At 40.3% G+C, this 20573-nt stretch overlaps 1 protein-coding gene and 1 pseudogene across 1 annotated transcript in view; one reads left to right on the top strand and one right to left on the bottom strand.

Moving 5' to 3' along the window:
* The window catches only part of BTAF1 (B-TFIID TATA-box binding protein associated factor 1), a 109462-nt gene extending 94692 nt beyond the window's left edge, over nt 1-14770 (bottom strand). Inside the window, exon 1 of the mRNA XM_021699555.2 lies at nt 14474-14770. Coding sequence (XP_021555230.1) covers nt 14474-14487 — 14 coding nt within the window. The 5' untranslated portion in view covers nt 14488-14770. The remainder of the gene's footprint in view (nt 1-14473) is intronic.
* A 3071-nt stretch (nt 14771-17841) lies between these two features.
* LOC110589333 lies at nt 17842-18446 on the top strand (annotated as a pseudogene).
* The last annotated feature ends 2127 nt before the right edge of the window (nt 18447-20573 follow it).

Genomic DNA, 20573 nt, shown 5'->3' with positions numbered 1-20573 from the left:
CAGTGTGTTACTGTCATTTTGGAATACAGGAAAATCCTAAGGTTTTAGAAAGGCAAAGTCACAAGTAACTACCACCACCAACTATCCACATATCATAATATAGGTTTAGCTTTCCTATCACACTACTAATCAGGCTCAATAAGGCAAAGTGAATGCCACAGGTAATGAAAAGAAGGCAGCTTCATACTTCATATATGGAATAAATGGGTACTTTTAAAAAAGATGGAGGATGGGGCACCTGGGTGGGTTAGTCGATTGAGCATCCAACTCTTGGTTTCCGGCTCAGGTCATAATCTCAGGGTGGTGAGATGGAGCCCGAGGCCGGTTCCACACTGTTAGGGAGTCTGCTTCTCCTCTCTCACTGCCCCTCCCCACCACTTGCACACATGCATTCACACGCTCTCTCTCTAAAATAAATAAATCTGTAAAAACATTTTTTAAAAAGATGGAGGATGACAAGGGGCAAAGTTATATTGACTGCCCAATCCTATACAAGGGGAGATTTAATGAATACATTTTCAAATTTCATCTAATGAGGAACAGAAAGTAAGGTCCCAATGAAGCTCATATTTTACTTCTGGAATTATTTTTCTATCACTGAGAGCTAAAAAATTACACAACAAAGCTCTGAAAGCCTTTTCGAAGAAAAGATAAACCTTTAAGAGGCAGATGAAATGGGCAGGATCGTTCTTTTCTTTTTCTGGTAGTATTTATCAAACTAGCCAGTCACTAATAAGCACAAAATCATTGTAAGTAGTAAGAAATAGAACTAAAATAGATCTTTTTCATTCAAGAATGCTAAGAGTACTATGAAAAGTTTTTAACTGCTTCAGAATAAAATACTAAGAGGTAAGGTTCAAATTTATAGTTAAGGGTAGGGCGCCTGGGTGGCTCAGTTGGTTGGGCGACTGCCTTCGGCTCAGGTCATGATCCTGGAGTCCCGGGATCGAGTCCCACGTCGGGCTCCCTGATCAGTGGGGAGTCTGCTTCTCTCTCTGACCCTCCCCCCTCTCATGCTCTCTATCTCATTCTCTCTCTCAAATAAATAAATAAAATCTTTAAAAAAAAAAATTTTTATAGTTAAGGGTATGTAGGAAGGACAAATTTCAAGAAAAGTATGTGAGGTAATAAAAAAGCCAGTGGCATAAAGCAGAGTAATACAACACAGTTTCTGCTTCCAATATACTGAATGGCACACAGAATGATTACAAAGAAATTAATTTTTACAAGACATGCGAAAATTAATTTACTTTATATATACACTATACACAGACACATTCCACCTCCTAACACAATATTTCTCCTTATTAATTCAAGGCTATCTAAATACTTGCCTTTACCCATTCATTCATCGGGTTTTGCTACAGGATTTGGTGAACAGGGACTCAGTTAAAGAAAAGGAAGGGAGAAAACATTTTTTTGACAGCTGGTGTTATTTAAAAGTTCTAAGACTAAGTCCGACACAAATCCCTTTCCCATAAAATGATTTCCCTCATCCATCCCATACATAATTCTCAGAATGCCCCTTGAATTATTTTCATCTTTAAATCGAGTTGTGATGTTAAAGTTCATGAGAATCATCTCTGAACTTCCACAACAAACATCTGCACATTGCCATGACCGTATGATTTTGTCCATGAAATTTGCAAAAAGAAATTTCAAACATCTGGGATGCCGGGGTGGCTCAGAAGGTTAAGCATCTGCCTTCAGCTCAGGTCATGATCCCAGGGTCCTGGGATCAAGTCCCACATTGGACTCCTTGCTCAGCGGGGAGCCTGCTTCTCCCTCTGCCTGCTACTCCCCCTGCTTGTGCTCTCTCCCTCTGACAAATAAATAAAATCTTTAAGAAATAAAAAATTTAAAAAGGCTTTTAGGGCGCCTGGGTGGCTCAGTTGGTTAAGCGACTGCCTTCGGCTCAGGCCATGATCCTGGAGTCCCTGGATCGAGTCCCGCATCGGGCTCCCTGCTCGGCAGGGAGTCTGCTTCTCCCTCTGACCCTCCCCCCTCTCATGTGCTCTCTCTCATTCTCTCTCTCTCAAATAAATAAATAAAAAATAAAAAAAAATAAAAAAAAAAATCTTAAAAAAAAATAAATAAATAAATAAAATAAATAAAAAGGCTTTTAAAAAAAATTTCAAACATCTATGAACAACTTTCTGTAATTATCAAGACAAAAATTCATTTTTTTTTTTAAAGATTTTATTTATTTATTTGACAGAGAGAGGTAGAGCAAGAGAGGGAACACAAGCAGGGGCAGTGGGAAAGGGAGAAGCAGGCTTGCCGCCGAGCAGGGAGCCCGATGCGGGGCTCGATCCCAGGACCCTGGGATCATGACCTGAGCCAAAAGCAGATGCTTAACGACTGAGCCACCCAGGCGCCCCAAAAAATTCATTTTTTTTTTTTTTAAAGATTTTATTTATTTATTTGACAGAGAAAGACACAGCGAGAGAGGGAACACAAACGGGGAGTGGGAGAGGGAGAAGCAGACTCCCCGCAGAGCAGGGAGCCCGATGCGGGACCCGATCCCGGGACTCCAGGATCATGACCTGAGCTGAAGGCAGTCGCTCAACCAACTGAGCCACCCAGGCGCCCCCAAAAAATTCATTTTAAATATTCTATATTATGGGTGTCTGGCTGGCTCAGTTGGTAGTGCAGGCGACTCTTGATCTCAGGGTCATGAGACAAGCCCCACAGTGGACATGGAGCCTACTTTAAAAAAAAAAATCTTCCGGGGCGCCTGGGTGGCTCAGTTGGTTAAGCATCTGCCTTCGGCTCAGGTCATGATCTCAGGATCCTGGGATCGAGCCCCGCTTCAGGCTCCCTGCTCAGCGGGGAGTCTGCATCTCCCTCTCCCTCTGCCCCTCCTCCCTGCTTGTACTCTCTCTAAAATAAATAAAATCTTTAAAAAAAAAATCTTACATATTATATGACAGGCAAAATTATCAAAAATTAAGTAAGTTTTATTACAAAGAAATGGTTAGTCTTAGGTCAAATTTATGCTACTCTAAGTGGACCTGCTGCATGTATTCTTTATAACAGTATCAGGCTCTTGGGGCACCTGGGTGGTGACTCTTGATTTCGGCTCAGGTCATGATCTCCAGGTTGTGAGATCCAGCCCTGCATCTCGCTCCACGCTGGGTGTGGAGCCTGCTTGGAATTCTCTCTTTCCCTCTCCCTCTGCCCCGCCCGACCTCTCTCTCCCTTCCTCTCCTGCTCTTTAAAAAAACAAACAAACAAAAAAACCCTCACAATATTGGGCTCTCTTATATGTGTACAGTTCACACAGATTTAGGACTGTCCTATAGAAAACTGGGGCAAAATGGAAAACACACTAGACTGAAGTTAGGAGACTCTTAAAGGTCCTACTTCTGTCACATGTTGGAGGACTTAGGGAAGTTTACTTAACTTCACTTAACCTCTTACTTTGGAGGATAAAACTAGGTAATTTAGGCATATTTTACAGTTTTGCATCATTGTGAGTTTTTTCTTTTTTCATTTTTTTTTTTCCTTACGTAACATAACATTTGTCATATCTTTGACTTATCTGATGCCAAGTTCCTTAGACTGCACCTCTGGAAAGATTTCAAATACTACATAATTCTTTTTCCATAACAGAGATTCTGTTTTGTTTTGTTTTTTTTTAAGATTTTATTTATTTATTTGTGTGTGTAAGAGAGAGAGTGCGTGTGGGGGAAGTGGCAGGCAGAGGGAGAAGCCCTCAGAAGTCCCTGAGTGGGACTCAATCCAAGGATCCTGGGATCATGACCTGAGCCGAAGGCAGACGCTTAACCAACTGAGCCACCCAGTGTCCCAGATTCTTTTTTTTTTTTTTTTTTTTTTTATTCATGAGAGACAGAGAGAGAGAGAGGCAGAGGGAGAAGCAGGCTCCCAAGGAGCAGAGAGCCCGATGCGGGACTCGATCCCAGGACCCTGGGATCATGACCTGAGCTGAAGGCAGACGCTTAACCATCTGAGCCACCCAGGCGCCCCAGATTCTGCTTTTTTGATTGAAAGCAAAGCTGGCTGCAAAATGAACACTATAAGGAAGTGACAATACTAACCTGTTTATAAATCTGTGTGTAAGAAGTTAAAAAAAAATGGACAGTTTCCAAAGTTCTCCCCAATCATTTCCATTTTCCTCAAGCAAAAAAAAAAAAAAGGAATGGACTATTTACTTTACTGAGTAGATCTCTAGGCTTTGGAACACAAATTATCTCAAGTTCTCTCCTCACTACCTCTAAAGATTGCTCTTTACACTCATCCTCTCTATTTCAAATGGAAAGACTATCCTCACTCCTCTTCAAGGCTTATTGTCCCACTGTTTCCTTGATACCATCCCCTTCTATCTTCATTCAATTATCCTTTCTCTAATACCTTAAATCACTGCCTTATTAAGCCATTCCCTTCTACCTTCAAATATGCAGAGGTCTGTCTCTAAAGAGGAAATAAACTGCTTGACTTTCATCTTCCAGCATACTTTTTCTTTTTTACTGCCAAGCATCATGAACAAGTGTTTAAAATCACTTCTTTTATTTCCTCACTATACACAATTTAATCCTTATCAGTCAAGTTTCAATTCTTCTCTTCTACTGAATGGCACACCTGATGGTCACCAATGAACTTGTAAACTCCAAATCCAATTTTTTTTTTGGTTAAATCCAATTTTATTGACTCTTCTATGACATCTGATATCAGCAAGTACCCCATTTTTAAGATACTTTTCTTCCTAAGTTTTCTCATTATATTACCCGGTTCTTATCTGAATTCTCAATTCTTCCTCTGGTATCTCTAACTCTTAATACGCACATTCTCCCATATTCAATCCTTGGCTCCTCACCCTGAGGAAACTATATTGTTATTTGTTTAAACCACAAATCATCCCCAAATCTAGTCCATCTGGGAGTCACACTTTCAACTGCCCGGTGAGCCTAACTTCAAGGTAACATGATCTTATTGCCAGATTTACTTCCTAAAGCATCTTTTGATCAAATTATTACCTCACTCTAAAACTGTCAATGGCTCATCATTACCTATCAGATAGTAATAAAAAACAAAAAAGTACCTCCCAAACATGGACCTTTTTGATTTTCACAATTTCTTCCATACCATCTTCTATACCATTCTCCACTTGGAATGTCTTTTCTTGGCTCAATTTTTCAGCTAGCTCCCATCCATCAGGATTTAAAGTCCTTTACCCTCTTGAAACCATCTCAGACTGCTGAATGACAGAGAGGAATTCCTCTTCTGAAATCCACATGAATTCTCATCTTGAATAACCATTTTGGTATTTGTTATGCTGTTTTGTGGCTTCTCTTACACTAATCTGTCACAAGATGTCTTATGCTCATGAGGCGTCACCTCCTTCAATGATTCTTTCTGTCTGCCACAATACTTTGCACAGTGTCTCTGCAATGTCTTTGCTCAGTATTCAAATAATTCTTTAGTTGGTATTTACTATAATTAAAATTATAAAGAAAAGTGCAAGTTTCTTGGGGCCAAGTTTAAGTATCATTTTTAAGTAAAGAATGTGTGCTAAAAAAAAAGTGAGCTATATTAGAATTTTTTTTCTTCCTTTGAGAAACACCCTTAATCTGTAATAGCTATATTATGTAAAAACAAGTTATAAAAATAACAGAACTGGTGGTTCAGTCGGTTAAGCGTCTGGCTCAGGTCATGATCTCAGGGTTATGAGATCAGGCCCTGCATCGGGCTCCCACACTCAGCAGGGAGTCTGCTTGTGATTCTCTCTCCCTCTGCCCCTCCTCCCACTCTCTCTCTCTCTCAAATAAATCTAAAAAAACAAAACAAAACAACAGAACTGATGTTAAGGTAATGTTTCAGTAAGTGATAAGATCAGCCCAGCAGTATTTTAGCATTCTGAACATCAAGTTATACCTGCTCCAAATAGCAAACTGAGAAAGAGACCATGAAGTAGGCACTGTATTCCTTCAAAAATCTCCACCCTTTCTAAACTTTCCTTTAGTCTCCTGCTACCCAGCTTCATTAGAACCACACTCCTGGCCAAAGACCTTTGACTTCTCTCTAACCTAATGCTGATCCTGTCTCAAAGCCACACAGTTCCTCTTGCCTCTCCTTTATGCAAAGCCTTTATCCCAATGCCATGTCATGTAACCTCTGTTCCTCCAGCAGCCAACTGTCCTGGGGGTAACAGATCAGCTCACTCTCTCACCTAATCCAGGCCTAATTATCCTTACATCTTCCACCTTGGTGGTAGCCAAACTTGCCTCCCTGAATAGAGGAATGGGGATACAAGAATACTTCTTTGTTGTTTTTTTTTTTTTGGAGTTCTCCCTTCCTCTATCCAGAACAGCAGAATAAACACCACACAAAAGGAAGAACAAAGGGATGAGCAGACCAGGATCTGACAAGAGGGCAGTCTGACCTGTTACCCCATGGTAGCCAGCTATGAGGCAAGCAGGGTAAGCATCAGGGCCAGGACACAATGGAAAAGGCTGGTACAGTGAACTGGTGGGGGAAAGGTTTCTAAAGGGCATTGAGACAGGGTCAGTATTATGTTGGAGGGCGGATAGGGGCCTCGGTGAGGGAGGGTGTGACAGAAGCTAGGTGGTCAGAAGAGAAAGGAAGTTAAAAGAAGGGCTAACTGAGGAAACACAGTACTTACCACAATACCTCTTTTGGCTAAAACTTCTCTTGCAGAACTGCTAGTAGGAAAAAAATGCCATTCTTCATTTTTTGAAAGATAGACAGATGGAGGAGAAAGAGGTAATAGATGTCAAGCTGTATGAAAGGTACCAAAGACTGGAAGAATAATTTAAATAAAATATAAGGCAATTATATTTGATAATACCTACTGGTTATGAATTTACTGATAAGAAATCTGGCCCATTTTCAATTCTGATTTTAATTCAGAGAGAATTATACAAGACATGATTCATGTTTTGTTTACCAACCTGTGACTTCAGGCAATTGCTCTAAAGACTGACTAGAAAAAGGAAAGAGTAGGTGGAAGTTTGTAGAGGTTATGCTGGCAGCTGCAATCTAACCCCTCTTCTCTTCAGCTGTTTGCATTATGATAATTCATGAAGTAAAGATATAAAAAGATACAGACAGAAATCATAGGCATTTTGAACTATGTCCTATGTTACTACTTCATTGTTAATAAACAAATATATGTTGCATTTCCACTCCTAAACCAGTTGAAAATTAAAAAAAAAAAAAAAAAAGGTACAGGGGTGCCTGGCTGGCTCAGTCGGTAGAACATGCAACTCTTGATCTCACCATTGGGAGTTTAAGTCTACGTTGAGGGGCAGAGATTACTTTGAAAAAAAAAAAAAAAAAATAATAATATAATATATATATATATATATATATATAGCTTCTTCAATCTACGTCCGACCTCCATATTCTCAAAATAAATTTAAAAATCTCTTTGAAAAATAGTATAAGGTCGGGGCGCCTGGGTGGCTCAGTCGTTAAGCATCTGCCTTCAGCTCAGGTCATGATCCCAGGGTCCTGGGATGGAGCCCCATGTCCGGCTCCCTGCTCAGCGGGAAACCTGCTTCTCCCTCTCCCACTCCCCCTGCTTGTGTTCCCTCTCTGTCTCTCTGTGTCAAATAAATAAATAAAATCTTTTAAAAAAGAAAAGAAAAATAGTATAAGGTCAACTAGCAGAATACCTCACAAGGAAAGCTTTGTAACCTTAACTAAGAGAATTATCAGTCAAGTTTGTCTATTTTGTTATACTTTTTTTTTTTACATTTAACAAAAGTGCAGTAAAATTTAAAACAAACTATTTGAATTTTTTTACTTTTCTGTGTGACTTAGGGAATAAGAAGATAAATTAAATATTTAATATAAACACTGTATTAAGTCTCACATAGTATCATTAGGCAAGAAAGTTATGGTCAAAAGAAACAACTTCCAAGAAATTCTCTAGACCAATGTTTTTGTTTTTTAAGATTTTATTTATTTATTTGACAGAGACATAGCGAGAGAGGGAACACAAGCAAGGGGAGTAGGAGAGGGAGAAGCAGGCTTCCCGCGGAGCAGGGAGCCCCATGTGGGGCTCGATCCCAGGACCCTGGGACCATGACCTGAGCCGAAGGCAGACGCTTAACGACCGAGCCACCCAGGTGCCCCTAGACTGATGTTTTTAAATGTATACCTTCTAGTTCATATCGTGGGTAATTTGAAACTATGCTAATGTTATATTCTTTAAACAAGGAAGATTACTTTAAGACACCACACAGTACACTGAGAATCAACATAAAGATGTGAAACCACACCAAAGCCAGGTGCAAGGCCAGGTGCACACTAGAATAAACTGCATTCCCTCACTACCACACTAGAACATAACTCCTTAAAATAGGGATTCTAGGGGCACCTGGGTGGCTCAGTAGGTTAAGCGTCTGCCTTCGGCTCTGGTCATGATCCCAGGACCCTGGTATCAAGCCCAGCACTGGGCTCCCTGCTCAGCAGGAAGTCTGCTTCTCCCTCCCCCCCACCATGCTTCCACTCACACTCTCTCTCTGAGAAACAAATAAAATCTTAAAAAAATTTTTTTTTAAAATGGGGACTCTTATTTTTGTTCTCTGTTGTATCTCTAGTACCTAGAACATAGAAAGCATTCTATAAATACTCATTAAATGAATGCTGAAATAGTACAACCAGTTATTTCCTTTAGGACATTTTCTTCTAACCTCTACTCTTGACCCACCCAAGCTATAGCCTTTTGCATGACTTTATCTTAAAGATAAAATCTAGGTTCTTCAGAAGAAGTATCTGTTACTTTAAAAGTTCATACAAAATTGTGCACTTTAAAATGGTTAAAATGGTGAATTTTATGTCATGTGTATTTTATCACAATTTATTTTTATTTATTTTTTTTTAAAGATTTTATTTATTTATTTGAGAGAGAGAGAATGAGAGACAGAGAGCATGAGAGGGAGGAGGGTCAGAGGGAGAAGCAGACTCCCTGCCCAGCAGGGAGCCCGATGCGGGACTCGATCCTGGGACTCCAGGATCATGACCTGAGCCGAAGGCAGTCGCTTAACCAACTGAGCCACCCAGGCGCCCCTTTTATCACAATTTAAAAACAAAAACAACAAAACGCTTTATGTAAGTACTCTGAGGAATAAACCAAAGAACAGGGAGGCATTTACCATACAGACTGAAGTGTAAAAGCTTCTATATACCTCTTCTACCTTTCCTGGCTTTTTTGTCCCTAACTTTTTTAAAGTATAAAATATTTGACATATTATTATCTACAACAGTTCTTTCTGTCAATCCTATAACAGATTGAAATTAGCAGTAATGGAGGAACAGGCCTAACAAACACAAAAAACCTGTGCTGTCCTAGAGATCATCAAGATCATTTTAGCATTTTCCCTGTCAGTAGGAAGGATCCACTGGAACCTCCCCCACATCAAGAAACTTCCTTGTATTTGGTAGAACAAGACTGTTGAAACAATGTTTCTCTGAAGTATCAGCAATACAGAGAGAATTAACAAAACTGAGCAAAGTTCTGATCAAATGTGGCAATTTGTTTCTTCCATAAGAGGGTGTGTTCCCTTTTTTTCCAGAAAGCTTTCTGAACACTGCATTATTTTCAAATGCAAAAATGTCAGAGGCCTGAGAAAGTTTCTAATAATGCAGTCATATCATAACTACTGTCTAGACATTTTAGACATGACCTTTATAGCTTAGATCACTGAAGAAAAATTTTCTAAATTGTATTTTTAAATTTATATGATCAAGGGAAAACTATCTTCCTATTAGCTAGCCAATATACAATAGTCACCTCAACCAATTATGGCATAATCTGGCAAAGGTATGAAAAACAACCTTAAAAAAAACCAACAACACAGGGCGCCTGGGTGGCTCAGTTGGTTAAGCGACTGCCTTCGGCTCAGGTCATGATCCCAGAGTCCTGGGATCGAGTCCCGCATCGGGCTCCCTGCTCAGCGGGGAGTCTGCTTCTCCCTCTGACCCTACTCCCTCATGTTCTCTCTCTCTCAAATAAATAAAATAAAATCTTTAAAAAACAAACAAGCAAACAAAAACAACAACAACAAAAAAACACACAAAAACCTGTAGTAAGCCACGGTACTCAATTTACCATCTTCTGTAATAAACATATCTTAACAATTCCTCTAAGGCTGCCTTTACTGTCAATGGCCCAACCCCAACCAAGTGATAAATGATACTGGAGAAAGGCTCACAAAGCAAAACAGCAGTATTCAAAGATTTAACAGTTATTATTACAATTGTTTGCAAGCAACACTGAAAGCCGTAATATATATTAATTTGGTTTTGTGGGAGCAAGTGGCTAGTGAATGAGCTGACCTTCCAGCATTCACATCTTAAGGGCAACATTGTTCTCGACTCCTACATTTGTATACTTGTCTCTTATTAAGGGTCTGAAAGAGTCATACATTTTTCAGTAATACTTCACGCATTTTACAGAGAACTTCAAATGCTATATTTGCAATTTTAGAGAGTTTCAAAGTTTGTTTGTTTGCAAGATTCAACTCTCCCACAAATCAAGAGTTGACTATGTATTTGATAATTTTGCCACATTCTTACAATTCAAAGTATAAAACTAGACCTTTATAAAACTATAAGCAGGGTCTAAAAAATTTGATCACACCGAGTGCAAAGCTGTATCATATCCAATTTGCATTATAAAAGGCCACACTATCACAGAATTCAATACGCTTTTAAAAATAGTTTTGATAGGGCGCCTGGGTGGCTCAGTTGGTTAAGCGACTGCCTTCGGCTCAGGTCATGATCCTGGAGTCCCAGGATCGAGTCCCGCATCAAGCTCCCTGCTCAGCAGGGAGTCTGCTTCTCCCTCTGACCCTCCTCCCTCTCATGCTCTCTGTCTCTCTCTCATTGTCTCTCTTGCAAATAAATAAAATCTTAAAAAAAAAAATAGTTTTGATAACATTGTGTTTTTAAAATTATAACCCTGGCTAATATTCAAAGGTATAGTGAAAGTTTGTCTTCTTAGGGAAAAACTATAGCTGAACTATAAGGACTCACTGAAAAACACTGGAAATATTCTACTACATACATAAACTATGGTAAAATCATGACAGCTATTAAAACAGGAAAGAAAATCACTCGTTCGTTTAAAAAAATGTGTAGAGCACCTACTAAGAGCCAAGCACTCTCCTGGAAAGAGAAAGATCAGACATACTCCCTTCTCTCCAGAGTGTATGTAAATCCAAGCAGGGAGGAGAACAATTAAACAATTACAAAATATACAATGATTGACAGAAGTACATATTGGTGCAAATAACTCAGATGAAGTAAAACCAGAGAAAGCTCCCCAAAGTGACATTTAAGCTTAGACTCCAAAACTAAGGCTGGACTAAAAACTAAGGTTAGCCAGACTTGGGGAGGGGGGTGGGAGGGCAAGAAAGAAATGTTCCAGACATAAAGAATGTGAGGTGAGAACACAGATTCAAAATGAAAGGGAGAGAGAGAGATGCAGAGAACCTGACACAAGGTGAAGCTAAAAAGGTGAAGCAGGAACTAGATCACAGAGAACCTAGTAAGATTAAGTCTGTTAAGGAATTTGGACGTTAGGCTAAGGCAAAAGAAAACACCTAAAGGTTTTAAGCAAAAAAAGACATTAAAATTTGCATATTAGCAAAATATGGCTGAAGAATTAGAGACGCCATGGGAGGCAGGAAGAGCAAGTGGCTGCTGTTGCAGGTGTCTTGGATCAGAGATGATGGTGGTATGGAGCAGGATTGTGGTAACTGGTATGGAAAGAAAGAAGACTGGCCAGAGAAAGATTAGAAAAATAGACTAACAGGACTGGATTTGGTAACTGGTTGGATGGGGGGAAGAGGAGAGAGGAAAAAATCATTTATTATTCCCAGATTCCTGAACCTGGCAATTGAGGGAATGATGGTACCAACTAACCATTTCCCTTCTGTTGTTAATATTTACAAGGTCCTAAAAATATTACAGTGCAAAAAAGTATTTTAGATTTGATTCTGGCAAATATGATTTTTATCTCTTAAGCTATTTTCTACTTATTCTGCATAAAATATTCAAATGAGTCTGTATTCTACAAGCATACACCAACAAGAAAGGAAATTCAGTTCGTAAAGAAACATGCTTAGTGTATGGAGAAGACCAGCTTGAAATTAAAGTTTGCTATTCAAAATGAATCTTCTAATAAAAAAAGCAAGAACTGACAGTATCCTCAAAACACATAAGGTATCTCAAAAAGTGTCTTTCTTGAACCATCATATCACCAAAATATACACAGGAGTAGCTTTTACATAAAACCATGACGGTTTTTTTTTTTTTTTTTTAAAGAATTTAACAGAATTTTGGCAAAGTAAGAATCTACATAAAAAAGAGCACTACCCTTTGAAATCCAATGTCACAAACAAAAGGCAGTAGCTTTCAAAACCCACTCATTCAGGGCGCCTGGGTGGCTCAGATGGTTAAGCGTCTGCCTTCGGCTCAGGTCATGATCCCAGGGTCCTGGGATCGAGTCCCGCATCGGGCTCCCTGCTCCTTGGGAGCCTGCTTCTCCCTCTGCCTCTCTCTCTCTCTCTCTCTCTGTCTCTCATGAATAAATAAATAAAATTTAAAAAAAACCAACCCACTCATTCATTCAGAAACTTACAGGCCCTAAACTTCTGTAAATAGATTAGCATAGGCCAAGCAGATTAGTTTCTCTTTAAATACTCTCATTTTGTCTCTATAACAAACTATACCCAATACTGTGAAAACAGTCTGCTCTAAGAGGAATTTCATGAGCTAATTTTTAAAAAATTTTTTATTAAGTAAACTCTCCACCCAACATGGGGCTTGAACCCACGACCCCTAGATCAAGAGCCGCAGGCTCCACCAACTGAGCCAGCCAGGCGCCCCAGGAGCTACTCATTCTCTTAAACATTGTATCATCTAATAAATAAATCTCATATTAAGTTGCTGTATCAATGTATTTATAACATACATATATATTTATACAGGAGGTAACAAATTAGAAGATACACCTTTCAGTTATTTGCAAAAAGTTAAATTACCACTTTATTCTCTCAAGGCAATTTTATGTATCACAAAATAAGACTTTCCTCACACTGGATTCAATTAATGTATGAAATAAAAATGAGATGCTCCATACTACCGGTACCTAGCAACCCCCTTAAACCAACTCCCATGGACTTCTCCCACACACTATTTCATCAGTTATCTAGAGAGTCTGTGAGGGATGGGCTATCCTTTTGGCTTGCAAAACAGACACAGCTTGAGCACCTACCACGTCAAGAAGTGCGTTCAATTGTGAAAAATGAATGAAAACTATTTGTTTTCTGAAGTATCATTGCTTCCTTTAGTCTATGTGACAGACCCAGTTCTCATGAAAACTTACCTCATCAACTCTAGTGAACCTGGTGATTCCTGATTGCTATCAGAGGGACTATTCCCTACCTACATTTCCAAAATCAAACCTCTAACAAAGTTTTCCCACCATTCTTAACCACATTGGAGGAAGGGACCTTCCCCCCATAGCTATCCCTACCTACATTTCCAAAATCAAACCTCTAACAAAGTTTTCCCACCATTCTTAACCACATTGGAGGAAGGGACCTTCCCCCCAAAGCCTTGTTGGCTTTTCTACAGTTTTCCTAGACGTTCCTGTTGATAGGCAACACTTTAAAGTAATTTAAGGGGCGCCTGGGTGGCTCGGTCGTTAAGCGTCTGCCTTCGGCTCAGGTCATGATCCCAGGGTCCTGGGATCGAGCCCCACATCGGGCTCCCTGCTCCGCGGGGAGGCTGCTTCTCCCTCTCCCACTCCCCCTGCTTGTGTTCCCTCTCTCGCTGTGTCTCTGTCAAATAAATAAATATTATCTTTTTAAAAAAATAAAGTAATTTAAGATTTGTGGTATCTTTCACGCCTTAGTTAAGAAAGACGGTGCTAATACAAGAACTTGCCAAAGATTACAGTGCGGACGACTGAATGTTTACTGCTAAACAAAAGAATTATACTCTAAGAAAAAAGTCCTCAGGAAAGAACATATCCCTAAAGCCATAAATAATTTCTAACATAATTAGAAGTTCACTCGGATAATAGTAATTCAAATCTCCCAAACCTCGACAGTTACTACCAAGTTTTCCCATGAAATGGAGATTAGGGATCAGCCTTAGGAACACTAAGAGAGGTAACAGGCTCTAGAACTGAAAGGGGGAAGAGAAACCAGAGAAGAGAAGCATGGTGAGGAAAGAGAAAAACTAGTTCTAACGTGGCTCAGGGCACAAGAAAAAGACATTTTTGAACGGATTTACGAGGAGTAACTCGAGCCCAAACCCTCACAGACCGAGAGGCGAACTCCGAAGTCGGTGGAAGAAGGCGCCCGAGCCCAGTGACAATGGGAACGGCTCCTTTCTAGGACGGTGGGCACCGAGAGGAGACCGTGCCTCGCCTCGGCCACCTTCCCGTCCTCTCTTCAGGAGCAATACCCACCTGGAGACCGCCATGGCCGGGCGCCGGCGGTTCGGAGCTCCCCGCGAGCTACGCGCCGCACCGCTGAGGCGCTAGTTTCCAGAGCAGAGCGGCGAAGGCCCAGGCCGCGGTCAGAGGGGAGCGGCCGGTGCGTCGCGGGGCGTCCCGCCGCGGGCCCTTGAGCATCTGCCCCGCCGCCTGCCCGAATTCGTCCCCGCCGCGGCCGGGGAGCAGGGGTCTGAGGCGGCGGCGGAGGCGGCAGTCCTCCGACCCGCACGACTTCAAACCGGGGGCCCCCAGCCCCGCTCTTTGCTGACGCAGGCGTCGGCACGCTGGACTGAGCGTCAGCGCGCCGGAAGTGACGTCAGCTCACCGCCAGGGCCTCCGCTGCGCGAGTGAGGCGAAAGCGTAGGAGTAGTTTCTGCTCTGCGGCTGGCGCTTGAAAGAAAATGTTTGTGGCTCGTTGTCATTAACGAGGCAGGAGAGATGAATAAGGGTACACTTATTTCCTAGAGATGGAAAAAAGGCGACTTAGCCAAGGTTCTGGAAGTTCAAAAACTTAGTTTTTAATTCCTTATTGCCTTGATTCTCATCCAACCAGACTGCTAGAGAAAACAGGATCCTGAAGAACTTAGGTGCTCTACTCGAGGTGGCGATGCCAGTGGGAGGGGTGAAAGCAAGAAAGATCTGCAGTGGCGCTTAGGGCACGGGCTCCAGTGTTTGCCATAATCGCCAGAAGGTCTGCATAGCTATCGTAGGGAAGGCTTTCTGCCAACCATTTTGCCAAACCAAGTTTGTTTTCTCAGTAGTCTATGTTATAGATACATGATTTTTCTCAACCCCATGTGAAAATTCCCAGCCCCCCCCCCTTTTTTCTTTGGCTTATCTGGCTATTGAGTCGCTTAATTCATTAGGCTTTTAAACATTCTTCTGTCACTTAGTGCAAGTCCTTACCACCTTAAACTTGATTTTTATGATAGTGGCTAAGGTATTATTTTTCCAGCTTCAGTCAAGTCCATCTTAGAGACCACTAAGAGATCAGTATCAAAAAACACTGCTTTGGGGGCGTCTGGGTGGCTCAGTCGGTGAAGCTGCTGCTTTCCGCTGGGGTCAAGATCCCAGGGTCCTGGGATTGAGCCCCACATCGGGCTCCCTGCTCAGCTGAGAGCCTGCTTCTCCCTCTCCCTCTGTCGGCGCTCCCCCTGCTTGGGCTCTCTCTCTCCAACAAATAAATAAAATCTTTAAAAACACACACACACAAAACCACTGCTTTTATCATGTCACTCTGCATATAAAATTTGTCCACTGGCTTCTCATTACCTGAAGAGTCTGTCTCAACCCCTGAGTCTGCTTTTCATCTATAAAATGAAGCTAGTGAGTAGTACCATAGAAGGTTATGGAAATAAAATGAGGTCATGTATCTAGGAAAGCTTACAAGAGCTTTATAAACCATAAAGTAGTATATAAATGTAAGGGAAAAGAAACGAACTTAAGTGCCTGCTATGTGGTAGGCATTTGGCATGCATTATCTCCTATAATTCCTGGGCCAACCCTGTAAAGTGAGTTTTAACTTTCAATCTATTTTTGCGGGGGATTTTATTTTTAAGTAATCTCTACACCCAACATGGGGCTCAAACTCACAACCCCAAGATCAAGAGTCACAGGCCCTACCAACTGAGCCAGCCAGGCACCCATTAATCTTTAATTTAGAGGTGAGGAAATTAAGCTCAGAAAGTTTAAGTAATTTGCCCACGATCCAAGTTAGTAATATTTACTGTTGTTCATTCATTCAACAAATATTTATTTGGCACCTGCTCTGTGTCAGGCACTGTTTGTACTGTTAGGCAAAATCCGATTAAGCTGATGTTCAAGTATCTTCACATTTCACAGTCTTCTCACACCCACCTTCTCAATGTATTTCCCACCACTGAAACTAAAAAGCACGTTACTGCATTCATTCATTCAGCCAAAATTAAGTACCTACCTCTTGCTGAACTCTACCAGAGATTGGAGCTTCAAAAGAAACCAAAACAGACAGGGTGTTCACTTTGGTGAACTTACATCCTAATGAAAGGAAAAAGGGTAAACAGATAAACAAGAAAATGTCATGTTTATATTCCATGTAAAGCAGAATGATGGGATAAATAGGGTGATTAGAGACTCTAGACTCGGTAATTAGGGAAAAACCTGAGGCCTGAATGACAAGAGGGAGCCAGCTGTGTGAAGATCTGGGGAGACTTCCAGGTAGAGGATACACCTAGTGTAAAAGCCTAAGGAAAGTCGGCTGTGTGGGGAGATGAACTAGGAGATAGAAAGGGGCCATTGTAAGGAATTTGGATTTTACTCTAGATGCAGTAGAAAGTCATAGGAGAGTTTTAACGTGTGACTAAAATTATCTGATATATATATATTAAAAATCTTACTCTTTAATGTCCAGAGGTAAGTAGGTATATAGTTTGAAATGACATTTAGAAGAGAGGAAATGGCTAGTATCATAGGTTTGTAAGGGATAGTGTAGTAATCGAATATATTGATGTCAGACTGTCTTGTTTTTAAATCCTTCCTCACCACACTTAACAGCTATGTGTCCAAGGGAGTTGTATGACCTTTCTAAGCTCCAGTTCCTTCACCCATGAAATGGGAATAGGACCTCCTACGGTGGCAGTGAGTATTAAATGAGATAATGAATAAAATGCATTTAACCAAGTGACTGCCACAATAAGCATGCAAAATTATTATTAACTACATTGATTTTTCTTTTTGTTAACTATGTCACCTTGAGTGAGTGACTTAACTTCTATGTCTCATCTGTAAAATGGTGATGATCATCATACTGGTCCACAACACATATTTGAAATCCCTGCCAGGTGGTTTTCTGAATTTAGAGTTTTTTTAGATTTAGATTTAGATTTAGATTTAGATTTTAGGTTTTGATTGGATTTAGTAATCCAGTGCATATACCTTGTATTATGTCACACTCAACAGCTTCTAGGGCAGCACCCTATAATCAAATACATTTATAGCTCTGCAGCAAAACATATGAATAACCAGCCATAGTAAGAGGAATAAATCAAAGACTGTAAATAGCTGCAAGCCAGTTCGGTCAGGTTTTCCTGCCAAAAGAATTTTTTAAATATGGTTTTTAGACCCTTTCCAGTTTCAGAATTATAAATAATGGATTACAAACCTGTACTCTGTAAAGTTATGGTAAGGGTTAAATGAGCAATACATGATACACTTAAAAAATACTAAGTGCTAAATAGATATTAGCTGTTATTTTTTACCACCAGAAAGGTGGTTTCAAAAATCAGTGGCAGGCCTTCCCTGGGCCTGTGTCTGAGTGTCCACCACTGCAGGCCTGCTCAGACACCGAAGATCTAACTGCAGCCATGAGCAGCAATGAGTGTCTCAAGTGTGGATGATCTGGCTATGGAGGCCCAGGAATGCCCTACTAGTGGAGGCCATGGTCATGGAATGAGAAGCTGTGGCAGAGGTGGAAAGTTTCCAGTTTGGTTCCTTATCTCCTCCAGACACCTGTTATCACTGTGGTGAGTCCAGTTATCTTGCCGATGATTGTGATCTTCAAGAGGATGCCTGCTATAACTGCGGTAGACATGGCCACATGACCAAGGACTGCCAGGAGCCCGAGAGAAAGAGAGAGAGAGAGAGAGAGCAATGCTGCTACAACTGTGGCAAACCAGGCCATCTGGCTCGTGACTGTGACCATGAGGATGAGCAGAAGTGCTGTTCTTGTGGACAATTTGGATACATTCAGAAAGACTGCTCCAAAGTGAAGCATGATAGGTGTGGTGAAACTGGTCACATAGCCATCAACTGCAGGAGAACAAGTGAAGTCAACTGTTAGCACTGTGGTGAGTCAGGGCACCTTGCACAGGAACGCACGATGGAAGCCACAGCTTAATTATTTTCCTTTGTTGCCCCTCCTTTTTCTGATTGATGGTTGTATTATTTTCTCTGAATCCTCTTCACTGGCCAAAGGTTGGCAGAGTCTACTCCCAGGCCAGTGAATTTTATTTGCCATGTAAAAGGAGAAAATGGGAAAAAATCGACTTTCTGCATTTAACTACCAAAAAAAAAAAGTTTATGTTTAGTTTGCTAGAGGTGCTATGTATAATGCTTTGCTAAAGAACCCCTTTCCGCCCCACTGGTGAATAGGGATTGATGAATGGGAAGAGTTGAGTCAGACCAGTAAGCCTGATCTGCATTTCTTGGATATGTTCCCATGTAGAAAATAAAAACAATTCTGGAAGTATCTATGGAGTTTCCATAAATAACTTAAAGTTTTAGCATAATGATGGCCTTGGATTGTCTGACCCCGTAGCTATTAAATAATATCAAGTAACATCTGTATGAAGCCCTACATAGAATATACAGTTGAGTGGGAGTAAACAAAATAAAAAGACAAATGTGTGTTAATGGCTGTGTGAGAAAAATTGAGATAAAGGCCCAAACAGGAACAACTTCATCATAGCATTGAGGCTGGATATACATAAGGTGATGGCAAAGGTTTAGAACACATCTTTTTCAAAGACTAAGTCTAAAACCCAGAGTAAACATTTATGCTCAGAGTTAGCATAATTTGGAGTTATTCAGGAATTGCAGAGAAATGCATTTTCACAGAAATCACGCTGTTATTTTTGTATACTATATCACTTAGACAACTGCATTTCAGTTTTTAAAAGTCAGATGGAAAAAAGCAACCGAAGTCCTAGAAAATAGAAATGTAATTTTATTTTATTTATTTTTATTTTTATTTTTTTAAAGATTTATTTATTTTTTGAGAGAGCGAGAATGAGAGAGAGTACATGAGAGGGGGGAGGGTCAGAGGGAGAAGCAGGCTCCTCGCTGAGCAGGGAGCCCGATGCGGGACTCGATCCCGGGACTCCAGGATCATGACCTGAGCCGAAGGCAGTCGCTTAACCGACTGAGCCACCCAGGCGCCCCTAGAAATGTAATTTTAAACTATCCAATAAAGCTGGAGGAGGAAGGGGAGTTTGACTAAAGTTCTTTTTGTTTGTTTCAAATTTTCCTTAATGTATATGGTGCAAAATGCCATAATCCCATTCTCCTCCCTACCTTCCCAGAAATAACTTATGAAGTTTGTGTATATACTTCCTGTCCATGTTTTTATCATTTTGCTATATATATGTGTATCCATAAAGAACAAAAAGTATCATTTATAAGCTCATGTTTAATTAATTAACATTATGTTTCCAAGATCTAGTCCATTATATGAAAGTCCTTAATTTATTCACTTCTTTACTGATACTTAGGTTTTTCCAATTTTGCACTATTATAAATGAAGCTGCAATGAGCATACTTTTTTTTTAATATTTTATTTTTAAGAATCTCCACACCTAATGTGGGGCTTGAACTTACAACCCCAAGATCAAGAGTTTACATGCTACAGACTGAGCCAGCCAAGCTCTCTTGCAATGAGTATGCTTGACATGAGCTTTACATATATGTGCATAAACAAATATAAAATTATTACAAGTGTATTGAAAGAATATGCCCCAAACTTATGATAAAATGCAGGCTATCCTGGCTGGGAGTGGGGCAGGAGGAAAATGGGATTTGATAGGGGTAATGAAAATGGAAGAGTCATTTGACATTTTTTCCTTAAAAAAATTGTGGAACACAAATATAACAAGATGTTAATTCTTAATTGTAGGAATATAATTTTTAAAATTGTTTTTGTTATTCTCTATTTTTTACATTTATTGTAAAATATTTCAAAAATACAAAAAAAGTTTAAAAAATTATGTGGTGAACACCCATATACCTATGACCTAGATTCTACAATTAATATTTTATTATATTAGTTTTATAACATAACTACTACTTATTTCCCTCTATTCATATCATCCAGATTTTTTATACATTTAAAAACAAGTTGCAGAGGGGCACCTGGGTGGCTCAGTTGGTTAAGCGACTGCCTTCGGCTCAGGTCATGATCCTGGAGTCCCAGGATCGAGTCCCGCATCGGGCTCCCTGCTCGGCAGGGAGTCTGCTTCTCCCTCTCCCACTCCCCGTTTGTGTTCCCTCTCTCGCTGTGTCTTTCTCTGTCAAATAAATAAATAAAATCTTTTTTTTTTTT

The sequence above is a fragment of the Neomonachus schauinslandi genome, chromosome 6 (genome assembly GCF_002201575.2).
Source record: "Neomonachus schauinslandi chromosome 6, ASM220157v2, whole genome shotgun sequence".
Taxonomy (NCBI): domain Eukaryota; kingdom Metazoa; phylum Chordata; class Mammalia; order Carnivora; family Phocidae; genus Neomonachus; species Neomonachus schauinslandi.
Note: the sequence above shows the minus strand (reverse complement) of the source record. Positions and strands in the feature narration are given on the sequence as shown.